The 13,847-nt window shown below is 39.1% G+C and overlaps 1 protein-coding gene across 1 annotated transcript in view; it reads right to left on the bottom strand.

Annotated features, from left to right (window-relative positions):
- LOC129104865 (polycystic kidney disease protein 1-like 2) overlaps nt 1–10,954 on the bottom strand; it is a 34,846-nt gene extending 23,892 nt beyond the window's left edge. The window contains exons 1-5 of the mRNA XM_054615725.1: nt 10,645–10,954; nt 9,423–9,575; nt 9,158–9,346; nt 7,433–7,543; nt 4,094–4,284 (exon numbers count right to left, since the gene is read on the bottom strand). Of these exons, the coding sequence (XP_054471700.1) occupies nt 4,094–4,284; nt 7,433–7,543; nt 9,158–9,346; nt 9,423–9,575; nt 10,645–10,954 (954 nt within the window). The remainder of the gene's footprint in view (nt 1–4,093; nt 4,285–7,432; nt 7,544–9,157; nt 9,347–9,422; nt 9,576–10,644) is intronic.
- Between the last annotated feature and the right edge of the window lie 2,893 nt (nt 10,955–13,847).

Below are 13,847 nucleotides of genomic sequence, written 5' to 3'. Positions count from 1 at the left end.
ATTTTTGGTCTTGATATGAAGGATATTAAGATGATCAGGTAGCAATATACAATAGCTGGCAGAAAATGTGTCACAGGTGGCCATTTGGCGCTGAAACAAATGTCACCCATCCTGATAGAGAGTGCATGGACGTGCAGTACACTTAAGGGTACCGGTTTGGGGATTTGAAAATATGGACACCAAAGATATTACGTTAGATTTAACCTTATCATACTAGGATCAAACAACATGATACAAAGTACTAAATAAATAATACAATACAAAATACTCATATAATACTAAAATGCATAAACAAAGCAGTTTATTTCCATGAAATCTACATCAATGTGGTGAGGGTAGTGACGTTTCTCCTGTGATATGAAGCTTTAGCCTCAGTTTTAGCACAAAATCATGCTTGTTTGTTTTTTAAAAGACCTTTGTTTTCACCAACTCTTTAGTAAAGTTAGCTTAGCTAGCTACAGTTGGCTGTCTGAAAATGGGAAGCTGCTTTTGTTTATGTTCTTCTGCAATCAAGGACCCGTAGTTTAACGGCGTACGTAGCAGCACTAAAAAGGGTAATGGGGTTTAGCAAATTTATTTACATGTAATATTGTGGCTTAATCTGCGACTCAGATAATCAACACATAAACAACACATCAAAAAATGTAGCTCTCTGAAACTTATAATAAATAAATACAGTGACAAATGAGTTAAGAAAAGAGTATAAAGAGCACAATGCTTACTGCATGACCACTGGTATCGTACGTCCTCGTCAGATAGTGAGTCTGGATCCTTTATTGAAAGCTCGATAATTTGATTTTTGGTAGCCACTGATTCTGAAGGTGTTGCAATGATTTCCACTGGAGATCTGATAACTCTTATGCGTTTCTTTCTCTGAAAAAGAAAATTAACAAAATTATTTATAAATAATGCAGCATAAGAAAGGGATCAACAATAATGAGCAGGCCCGCCGACAGGGGGGGACAAACGGGTACGTTGTCCCGGGCCCTGGACTGGCCCTGGAATGGGGGGGGGCATAACTGGACCCCCATGAAGTTGGGATTAATTATTGTATGTATACTTCAAAATGTGTTGATTTAGAGAAGAAAAGTGCTTTATTTGCATTCAATTAATGACTCCTAGATTGTTTGCCTTCATTGCCCTTGAAAAAACGGCCAATAACCCCCTATCACCCCTATGCCAAAATGGTTTGGTCTTTGGAGAAGAAAAAAGACGACATCATTCCATTAGTGGTCAGTGCGCGAGTTGATTCAACATGCACAAGTCAGGAGCCCTGAAAAAAAAAGAAAGGCGAAAAGAGAGGAAGAAGCCGAAAGCCTGAGGGGATCTCTTTATAAATATTTCAGAAAAGACTCAGGTGATGCTGCAGGTACCAGTAAAGGCAGCTGTGCAGCACAGCCAGGTAAGACACGGACAACTTTTTCCAGCCCCGTCGTCAAGTAACACAGGCACAGGCGGCGTGTCAAACATATTAGCGCAGCACCACATGAGCAAGTCACACGGAGATCAATATCAGACAGACAGGGGGCATTGAATAATTTGATAACCACAACGGCTTTATTACACTGTGTTTCATACGCCTATATCTAATTGAATCTTAGAATATGCACATTACCCCGCAAATAGGCCCATGTCCAAATCAAATGTTTCAGGCAGGCACGCGCTGCGCACTCCAATCAGGCTGAATTGATTTGAGAATCATTCCCAGTCAGCTGAATTACAGCCAGTGTAACGCGGCTCATGGTTTAAAATAAGCCAGTGGCATGGCAACATGTGAAATTGCCATTTAGATAGAGTTGGATGTAACGAATGGGTTATAAACGTGACGTTTTGGGGTAGCCTGTAACTTAGTTTCTGATTGCCGTTAACTTGAAACTCGCCAGATGAATGGGCTCCGCCTTGTTCCCCAAACATTCTCTGGAAGTTCAGCGGACATAAACGCGGGTCTGGCGATAAATAAAAGTACCCTTGACATGATTCCCCTTGGTCAAGTGAAAAATGGTCGATGAAATGTGCAGTTAATGAGCTCTAAGTGAATACAATAGCGTGAGTTTTATTGTGGTATGATTCTGAAAGCCATAACTTCACTCAGTCCATATCCATAGCCTATCCAATTAAAGTTGTAAATAATCCTTTTGGTTTATCCGTAATAAATGGGCTTGTCATCCCGACGTCATGTGTTTGGGAGCTGCACAAGGGAATTCTGTGGTTGTGTTTCGGCGTTTGACAATTTTGGGAACAAAAAAAAAAACCTTAGATTTTTAAACTTTTGTAGTCTTTGGGATAGAGTTAGCCAAGTTGATCAGTCTATTCTTTTCTGTGTTAAATCCTCAAATTAAGGGGTTTTCAATTTGTTCTTTTTTAAATGGTTCATTTTGACCCCTGTTAATTTAGATATAGCCCTTTTTATCGAAATATGTTCACCTTTATAGGAGAGGCTAGAGAGGATGAGAGAGAAGAAGAACAGGCTACCAAACAGGATGAGAGAGAAGAAGAACAGGCTACCAAACAGGATGAGAGAGAAGAAGAACAGGCTACCAAACAGGATGAGAGAGAGGAAGAACAGGCTACCAAACAGGATGAGAGAGAGGAAGAACAGGCTACCAAACAGGATGAGAGAGAGGAAGAACAGGCTACCAGTGAGATAGAGGTGTGTGTGGTTTTTTTTTTTTGGGGGGGCCCATTGAGAGAATTTTGTCCCGGGCCCAGCCAAACCTGTCAGCGGCCCTGATAATGAGCACAATTTGAGATTTGGAGGACTAATTATTATAAATAAAACTAATTATTTTCCCTTTAAATATAAAATACTTTGAATTTAAAAAGAAAAAAGAACCGCTCTCAAGTAGCAATAAAGATTAGCGACCGAATCGTTGCCACAGTAAGCAAACATATCCACATCTATTTCCACAGACGAGAAGAGGTTCCGTGCTCTGAGTTTCAGATGTGCAGGTCCTGTAGAAAAGCATACATTCAAATAATCAGCTAATATCAAATATCCACAATACGTTTTTTTCAGATTTTGTCATGCAAATCAAACATGGCCCCCAGTTTTGGGTATGTCTTCCATACCTTGAATCGGATGTGCAATATGAAAAATGTCCTTGCTTGTATTCATTTCTCTGGTCTCATTGTATGAGCTGTTGGCTCCAGTCAGAGAGAAGAGAAGCAGCACAGGCGCTCCCCGTTCAAGGGAAACACCAACTATAATATCTGGAAAGTTGAGATAATCATCCCCCTCTGTCAACACGGAGGCCTGAAGCCCGGCTACTTTCTCCAACACGCATATCTGCAGCACATGAAGCATTGTAAAAGGGAGAAAATCATCAACTTCCCACTCACGATATTTGTGAGTTTGGCACCGACTGCTGCCAAAACGCTGGTGATCTACAACTTAACACTGCGCCTGAATGCATCAAAAAGCATCGAGGACTGAAACTGATGCTCTGCTTACATGCTGTTCAGTCTTTACTGTTATGTTTCCAGGTTATATTAGGCCATCAAGATCTTCAGTTACAAAAGTCAGCAAGCCATTATTAAATGCATTCAACAAGTGCAAGCCCTCAAGGATATACATAATGAGTTTTGGTGTGAAACTAGAACACTTCACATTGTAGTTTATTTAATATTTATGTGAAGAAATGTTGTTCTTCAAGGCGGTTTTGTGCGTTACAAATGGGTTTTCCAGAACTGCTACTTTGCTGTAAAACTTAAGATGCCTTTTATAGAGACTTTGCCATTAGAAAAGTGCTGCCACAGTCAAACAAAATGTAATGGGTCTAACTCAGAGGTGATATCACAGGATAATGATTTGGATGAAACTCAAAGGAGTGATGCTTCCACTGTGTTCTGTTGTTGACAGATATGCCACTAATTAGGCAATGCTATAATTAAAGGTTTCATATCAATTCAAATTTAGTCAGCCTTAACTCATCAATCAACTCCTTAATCAAATAATCAAAATGTCAACTTCAAATCTAGTATTTCATATGCCAATATCACAATCAGAAAAAAACATGAAAGGCTGTAGCATCATGTTACTTATTGCTTTATTGATAAAAAAAAGAACATTTTCACTTGATTGATGTTAATTTACCTGCAGGTCTGTGGACACTTCAGGGTGTGTGACCATGTTAGATGCATAAAGGGTCAGCTTGTGGCAGCCAGGCCCCAGCTGCTTCATCATTTCTGGAGTCACTGTGATGTTCTGGGAAACATTTCCTCTATATACAGATAAACCAAGCAACAATGTTTCATCACTCTGGATTCGGTAGGTCACATTTGTACCTGCAGAAAGAAAAGAGAAAAAAAAGAAATACATTGAAAGTTCAATCCCAAATTTAAAAGTTTTTCCTCTTGCCTGTGATTGTTTTGGTGTGACATAGATAGCTATATAGATAGATAGATAGATAGATAGATAGATAGATAGATAGATAGATAGATAGATAGATAGATAGATAGATAGATAGATAGATAGATAGATAGATAGAGATAGATAGATAGATATAGATAGATAGATAGATATAGATAGATAGATAGATAGATAGATAGATAGATAGATAGATAGATAGATAGATAGATAGATAGATAGATAAAAATTCAAAATTTCATTTGAAACTAGAAACAAACTCACACCAAAACAATTTAGATTGATAAATAGCAATACATGTTTAGTTTAAAACAATGTATTTTTGTTTGTTTGAATATTTACATAATAAAATATGAGTAAATGAGATACAAACACCAAAACCTGATGTAGTTATATCCAATTGAGCAGGAGAAATGATGGTACATCATGGTCAAGTTGGCACCTACCTGCTTTTACCACCATTTGAATTTGAAATGGTTCTTTGTAAAGGATTTTACAGTTGTTTGCATGAAAAGACTGTTTCCCAGCATAGCACATGATGACACCAAACACTGTGACTGGTTCTTGAATGGTAATTGTTTTCTGAGCTGTAATGAGTATGTCGCTGCTGGTGCATTCAACTGCCATAACGAATGTGCTTGGATGAGTATATTTGTGCACCTCGCTGCTCTTCAACCTGAGGAAAAGCATAGTAACGGTTAGCAGTTGCCACAGTATATTTCTGGAAATATTTTCAGATAAATAATGAAGGACTTGGTCTAATTTAATAGAAGTATAAATTGAGGTTATGGGCTGATTAAAGATAATATACTGTTTATCGCTTGCTGATATCATTTAATAGAAATGTATCAAATATTTATAAACACATGGTACATAAAAACCTAATCTATTTATATGAATATTTTACAAATATTTATGTGAGAAAGAGTGACTTGATGAATCAAAGTAAATGGTGGATGTGTTTAACAACAGCAAAACTATATCAAAAGATCCCTCTACGTGTCGCATACATTCTAGTTTAATTTATCCGGACATATGCTCAGTACACCCCATACACATGCATCTTGGATGTTAACAGATATATTTTGATATAGTTTTGCCGTCGCTGATGCCCCCATTTTCTTCAGTTTATCAGAACTTTCCCCGTTTTTGAATTCTCCGTTCGCAGTGGACATATGCGAGAAAGCAAAGGTTTTCTTTAAGAATTCATAACTGCATGAAAAAACTAAACCTGTATGCTGTCTGCTTGTAAAAGAAATCTGAACTGATTTAGGAGCATATCTGTTAGGCATTAGTACTTAACAGTTATCTTAGCATACTTGGACTGTTATTAATCTGCATAAACACTCATGTGAACTTGTTCATAAGACCTCTGAATAGGATTGTAAATGCCTGAACTGAAACCCAATAATGTAAAGGATCAGAGGTAGGGATATGATCGACTTATACAGTAGTAAAGACTGTAACACACTTCCAACTTCCAACATAACATATAACTTTGAGGAAGTTTCTTTTTCTTTTCAGGTTTTTTATGGACTTTTTGTCTTATTTTGTCAATACCCTTATGCATCCAAGTAGCTTAAAGGGGTCTCACAACAAATTAGTATTGCTCAATTCACTATTAAATTGGTGGAATTGTGCTATATCCTAGCGAGAGATATCCTTTGTCCCACATTTTGAGCTCCAAAATCAAGCCTTTCCCATAATGAACTAGTTACTGTCTTTTGTGTCCCCTTCCTTGACTATTAAATGCCTATGTTTTTCAACCTCTACCCCTACACTTTTAAGCACATCATCAGAGTTATTAACTCAAACTTGACGAAGCTCCTCCAGAGCCACAGAAGACATGATACTACTTTTTTCACAGGCTGAGTCTTATTCATTTTAAACCCACGTAGTCTCAGTCTCTCAGTTAACGTTACTACTCACCCCTCTGGACTATGCAGGTAAATAACGCGGCCATCTCCGGTACTCAGCTTGCAGCTAGGGTTTTCCTGTGGCACAGGTAAGAGCCACTTCACGCTGATGGTGACGTCTCCAAAAACTGCAGCCGCAGTGCTCGCTGACAGTGTGAGCCCTGGGGGGGGGGCAATGATCAGAAATGTATAGCAAAGTCCCTGTGACCAACGATTTTTACAAATATTAAATAGAGCAGCAACAAGGCAACATCAGAGAAGATCAATGTTCTCTCTTCCTTGTTTCATCCGTTCTGTGTCTTCTTTCCTGATTCAAACAATAATATATTATGAAATAAACTGATTTAATACGTAATTGATTACTACCATCCTCTTTGACAACCTCTTTTTTTGCAAATTTTGTATGCATGAGCACTAACTTTAAGTCATAGTTTAGTTGTTTGCAGAAACTACTTCAGAATCAAGCTGAGACTGTATAATAATAAATAGAGTCTGTGAAAGCTGTCATATCTACTGTAAGTTCCTGAAATTACTTTTTGAAGCTTGGATTTGGGGTAACTGTTTAACATTAACTCAACAGGTACTGGGGGCTGAAAAACTAAAAATATGTGAAATAGTGCAGACATTTTGACTTAACAATGACTCTGTACTTTTCAAGTTTCCAAGACAGGACAGTATGACAGTCAGCCAGCATGCACAATACCGGGACCCTGAAACTGAAGCAGCTAAATGGAATTCAGCCAGCATTTGATAACTAATTAACACCTTTGACTTTTCCTCTGCGAGAGAAGCTGCGGGTGGACTAGGTAGCTGTCCCCTATGGCTAAGTGTGGTGAGCCAGACTCCAGTCTAAAAGATAAACACGATTTCAAACTTATATTTAGCCTTGATATCTTTTAAACTCAACCATGTGTTAAATGTGAAGCTAGCTATTGAGACCATGATGTATTTTGGTGTGTTTATAGAGAGAGGTTGCCACATATAGGGATGATCTCTATGAGGCCACAGGTGGTTCATGGAACCATCCTGAGTTATGTAGTGTACCTCTTTGTTGGTTCATTTATTGGTTTCAGCTTTTTGTCCATATATATAGAACTTGTGATTTCATACTTTGGAACATTTATGGTTGCTTAGAATTACCGTCACGTACCATCTTTGCAGTGGTAGTCCACAGACAGGTAGCTACCCAGCTGAGGACAGGGTTCACCAAAGGAGTCCACAACTTCAGCAATCTGGCAGACCTGACGGCCGTGGCAGTGGGCTGGGTAAAAAACAGAATGCATTATCAGCTACTGTTAACACACAATGATTATAGCATTATGTAAAGTCTCACAAATAACTCTCACAAATGTGTTCCTCAACAGTCTGGAGTGGTTGTGTGAGTGCACTATCCTGTGCTTAAAGGATCAGTTTGTAGGATTTAGTGCTATCTAGTGCTGAGGTTGCAGATTGCATTCAACCGAAATCCCCTCAGCTCAGCTTTCCCTTTCCAAACTTGTCGGAGAACTAGGGTGGCCTTTAGGTAACTTAAAAGCGTAAAAAAAACTCTCCAAAGCCGGTGTTTGGTTTGTCCTATCTGGGCTACTATAGAAACATGGAGGTGACACATGGCAAATTCTGTGAAGAGGATCTGCTCCCTTTGTAGATATGAACCGCTCATTGTACAAAAAAAACAAGATTCTTAGTTTCAGGTCATTCAAATACTGAAATCATAGTTGTGAATATTATATTCAAAATTCTGCTAATAGATCCCAAACAAACAAATCTAGGAGACCGGTGTTCATGTCCAGTGGGAAACTAAAAGTATATAAAAAGTCTCAGCAGTCAGTAATGAGGGACATGAGTGGTTTGACACCCGGTTGTGACCTAAATTGCTAGAAAGTAAAATGAATCTCTCCCACGTTTTTTTTCCTAAATGCAACTAAGCAGTTTTGTTTCCTAAACCTAACTTCCTGTAAAGACGGACATTTATTTTAGAAGGACACTTTGGAAACCGACACGCCGTCGCCATAGGATGAATACTAATGATAGAGTAACCAAGTGTGTCGGGGCCAAGGGTGCATCTTTTCTGTTATCTTCATCTACCTCTTATTGGCAAACCAACTGGAATGCAGTGTGGAATGAATCTGAGAGCTTAAGCAGAGTTGATGTACGTTGTGTTACCGGCAGACAATGCTATGAACAGGGTTGCTGACTATTGTCATAAAAATGTTTTTCACATGTAACTATAGTAACTGAATGTGTTGGGCAAATCTGGACCTGATTTCTGCTTCCTCAAGGACAGGAAAGTCAGTGAAATTCAAAATTCAAACAGACTTTTGATTAGTACAGCATGGGCACTCCCTCTTACACGATGCATGATTGGAAAGGCTCCAGTGCTCCAACAACCTTAACCAGAGGAGCAAGTTTGAACAATGAATCAATGGAACGTCTGCTTTTGCCATCAGTTAAATGCATGAGTCAATATTTACTGGATGGATATCATTGATGTCAATATCTTTAAGGCTTTTAAGCTATTATTGTGTGGGTTTTTTATCTTCAATATGTCCCAATGGGCAATCATTCTTGGCAAATAATGGTCCGTTGCGACAATATGTACTTTGTGACATCTGGCAATCACTTCCTTCAAACGTAGATTGAGTTTCATCACAGTTTTTATCCATGCAGAACCTCTTCATGAGGCATTAGTGTTTGTTTTCCTATTCAGACTTTTTTCCTATTGGGTTCAGCAGATACAATGAAAGGAGCTATCATGAAGCTGACAGTGGTTATTGTGTACACCAGATCCTTTAACAGGTCTGGAATCACTAATTGTATAGCACATAACACAATTGACAAATACATGATATGGAAATAATTCAAAACCATGTTTTACCTGTTAATGATTCTACGACATCCACCCAGCCACACTGGTGTCCTGTGGATGTTGTTGGTGGGGAGAGCGTGGATCTGCAGTAATGAATGTTCTTACGACCGTAGAAGCCACCATCTATCATTAAGACTTGACCAGAACTGCACTGCAAGGAGGTGTTTCCACCTGCACACGCAATGGATCTCCCAGAGTCTGGGAAAGGTACATATCATCATTGAGTTATTCAGTATGCGGTTGTCTTTTTCGAAGTTTTTGTCAGAATACGTACCAAACTGGCAGATAAAGTGCAGTTCTTTGTTGCAGTCTCTTGTGGCTTCCCATTGGAAGTCTCTCAGTGTGTGTCCACAAGCTGCTCCTGGCTGTGGGCTGCTCACCCAGTTTGAATAGGTGACATGTGAACCATCCAGCCAAGAGAGAGCACCTGAGGATAGAACAAACCACTGCTGAACATATACAGTATATATATGCACAGTTTGACCTGAAGTGGCTTTGTGTACAATCACTTACCTCTGTTCATTCTGTAGAATTCACTGGTTTTACTGCAGTAAATACTCTAACACATGCCAGGGGCTGCTATGCAAAGTGCCACCTGCCCATCAGGATCTTCCTGATCATTCATACCCATTCATACACTGCAGGAACAGCCTGCAGGAACAATTTGGGGTTAAGTGTCTTGCCCAAGGACACATTGACATGAACTGAAGAAGAACAGAGATGATGTCCTGCTTTCACTAGCTGCTATCTTACTGTGAATACATTGGAGCTGTAGGCTATTGTGATGGCAGTTCAGTGGATTGAACACATTTAACCTCGTAAAATTCTCATATGTAATGATTTGTGGTCTAGTCGGCCTGACAAAGTCCATGAAACCCTGTTAGCTCTAACCAAGGAGGTGTCGAGAGGTTATTGATCCCTCTACTGGCATTCCAAGCAAGCAAAAGGTAGACAGGTGGACAAGAGACACTCAGATATAAACATAAAATAATCTAAAAATGGACGAAAAAGTATCCTTTGACTAAAATAAGTGTGGCACTACTAGGAGCAGGACAAGATGCCACAGTAGTTCCAGAAGGTGGCAGCGCTGCATTTGTTAAATTGTTGGCTTCGTTTTTGGATGACAACAAATGGACATAGCGAACACAAGTCATTTCCCATCCCACTAAGGGGAAATAAATTAAGTCAAAATTAAATTCTGTTAAAATTATGTAAATATTGAACAGGGGAAAGTGAGATTGAAATCTCAATAGAGACTTAATTTGTTATCAGTCACAGTCCAAACAGATAGAAGTTGGACAGCATTGTACCAAATTAACCGTCATTTACAAGACTTTTTCCATAAATAACCAACAAAAAAATCCAATAGTAATAGACTCTGACAGAGCTTTTCTCATGTTTTGTCACAAGAAGGTCATCTGCATGAGAGCAGATTTTCACAGTTTATAATTAAGCACAGCACTATTCCACATTTTAGCCATTATTGGCTTTCTTACCTTCAAAGGTTGCAGAGTTTGGAGAGGCAGAGGGTGCCAGTCCAAGCCACACCTCCTTCTCGGGGTCCGAGAGTCTCTGAAGGAAATATTGAGTTTCTTCATTTGGGATAAATGCAAGGTGTCCACCGCTCTGCTCGCACCAAGCCTGTGCGCTGAAAAAACTGTGCTGGAGAACCACAAACTCGTAGCAGGAGCCTCCAAAAGCCCTCTGGTAGTCTGGGCAGGAAACGGGAACCTTTGTCTTGACCTCAGCGCAAGACAGACAGCTGAGTGTCGTCAAGATCAGCAGGTGGACAAATGTCCAGCACATCCTCTCTGTTTTCACTTCAAACACCGAAATTCATAGTCTACCATCAGATTTTTTAACTTCTTTGTGCTGGTGCAGTGGATAGAGTATAGTTTCACCCTTTAACCTAATGCTCTCATACACACACACACACACCCTTGGTCATATCCTGCTTTTAAATGGGTCTGACATGAGCCTCTCTCAACTAATTGAGTTGGGCATTGTTTACCTAGCAGCCATTTCTCTCAGACACCAATGAATGCATTACCTTTGAACGCACACAGAGCTGAAACAAGAGAAGGGCAGCTTCAACCAGATGAGGTTATAGGGTTTACCAATACAGCATCAATGAAAAGGATTTATAGATGTATAGTGTTAACATAGATATCTACAGTAATAATGACTAATTGAAATTATTTTTGTTTTGTGAATCTAAGTGACGGTTCACACCTTTTATATGATATATAATAAATAAAAGGGCAACTTTTTTATTAAAGTTGCATGCTGTTTAACGACAAATAGAAAGTGTATTTCAAATGCAAATGAAATGCAATAAATTCAGGAAAATACCATGAAAGATAAACATGCCAGTTTAGGTTTTAAATTGGCTATGAGCAAAAATTAATTTCAGAAATGATTCAAATTACTTCTTGTATGCGAGAGGGGTCGTTCATAGTGCTGAACCCAAAAAGGATTATTACACCACTGTGCAAATTTTCCTCAGCTCTAACGAGTGTTTTAGCATCTTTCAGGGCATTGTTTTGAGCTGAAATATACAGCTAACTCACATTGCGCACACACACACACACACACACACACACACACACACACACACACACACACACACACACACACACACACACACACACACACACACACACACACACAGACATACACACGCACACACACACATCAACCACTCAGGATCACACCCAGTGCTCCACAAACCAAATAAACAGTAGCCTCTGCTCCCATTGATGCAGTTGTGAGGGTTTTTCTAGCGTGCTGCGTGAGAGAAAAAGAGGAATATGCTCTTATGAACATCTGCTGTGGCTTCATTAGAGTCTAAAAATAGGGATGCACCAGTTTGTTTGTTCCACCGATTGAACAGCGAGTCTGAATACAACCAGATGGCAAAGAATGATGTGCTAGTGGCCTCAATCTTTACTGCATTCACAAGGTCCTTTGACAACATGAAGAGTAATAACAAGAGCTTTAGTTCTGAAGCTAGTTTTGAAATTAATTTAAAGCTAGGCTTAATTGTTCAAAAAGAAGAATAAAATGAAAAAATGTAAACCTGGTAAACTATATTAGGTATAATAGGTTATTTTTTGTACTGAGCCACACAAGGTTACTTCCTACTTTTTTGCCACAAACATCCCTATTATTAAGGCATTGGGACAGTTTTTTTCAGGCAGGTGCTCTGATGCATAATAATGACAACAGTCAATGTTTTAACTTTACCATGCACTGATATTTACAAGAAATGGACACAGTTCCCTCATTCAGGTTTGAAAGACAGAAGGTTATTGCTCAGTCAGCAGAGTAACATGTGTTTGTGTGTGATTGTGTGTTGTGTGTGTGTGTGTGTCTGCACACATGTCAGTGAATGAAGAAGGCTATACTGTATGAGACTTAAAAATGCTTTGCTTTAGGAGAATGCTTGTCTCTTGACAATAACCCTGAGTCTGTGGATCAAGATGAAGAAGATGAAGATTTACGAGAGGTAGATGTTCCCTCGCCTAGATCTGTTGGACTTGCATTCTGCATTGCTTACCCAAAATGGCAGGGCCTTTCCAGATGTGACACACACACACACACACACACAATTATTTGAATCTTGGTAAACATGGTAATATTTACACATTTTATGATATATATATATATATATATATATATATATATATATTTATTTATATATATATATTGTCATGAACCTCCAAGCTCAACAAAATAAAAAATAATGCTGAAAGCTTAATGCTCTGACCGCATGCAAAACTTCAAACAAGAAACTTTTTCACATACTCCCACACCATTGCCTTCATTCTGTGCCACAAACATAGAAGACTGACCTCTAGTGGACCCTGAGTAAAGTGCATGAGGACCTTCCATGCACAGAAAGGGGAACAGAGGGCTGTTTGCCTTGAAGGGCATTTTTTTTCTTTACTTGACTTATTCACACTCAAAGCCTTTTCATACAAGCAGTTCAAAAGATGTCAAGTGGATTTAAAATAAGAGAAATCCAAAACAGTAATGAAAGCAAACATGTACCCAGCTGATCAAGGCCACACAGTATGGGACTGGACCACTTATGCACTGGTACCAGGTAGAGATGATATACAGTATATTTCACATGGCTCAAAGCAAAGTGCAGTCAGTGCAGTTAGGCGAACAAACTGGTTTTCAAGCTGGTTTTCAAGCTGGTTTTGCTGGTTGGCTTTAACATGAGCATTTGGAGCGGTTCTTTTTTTGAAGATTATTTGCATCAGGGAGATACTGCGGAACCACAGTCTGCTGACACAGTGTGTTAATTTGGTTAAAATTAAAGGATAACTCAACGGTCTACAGGTAAGTGTTAAAGTTTTGTATTTTAACTGTGGAAATTGGAGCTGTCCGATATAAAACAATGTAGCTAATGATAAGATGTGTGTTTCAACGAATATAGATAGACGCTAAGGAACAACAACCACAACCCCAGAACATCTAGAACATCATGTTAAAATTGTTCCTTGTCTCTCTCTCACTCTCTCTCTCTCTCTCTCTCTCTCTTTCTGACATGCAGGACACATTCTTTCACTCATTCTACACCCAGCTTGACGATGGGATACAGGGTGTGTTAAGGAAACGTTGCGTTTAACTTATAATAACCGTATTTGGCCCATGCCATCCATCATCCATCTAGTGAATCACTTGCACC

This window comes from Anoplopoma fimbria, chromosome 16 (assembly GCF_027596085.1).
Source record: "Anoplopoma fimbria isolate UVic2021 breed Golden Eagle Sablefish chromosome 16, Afim_UVic_2022, whole genome shotgun sequence".
In the NCBI taxonomy this organism is placed as follows: domain Eukaryota; kingdom Metazoa; phylum Chordata; class Actinopteri; order Perciformes; family Anoplopomatidae; genus Anoplopoma; species Anoplopoma fimbria.
The sequence above is the reverse complement of the archived record's forward strand: the minus strand, read 5'-3'. Positions and strand labels throughout refer to the sequence as shown.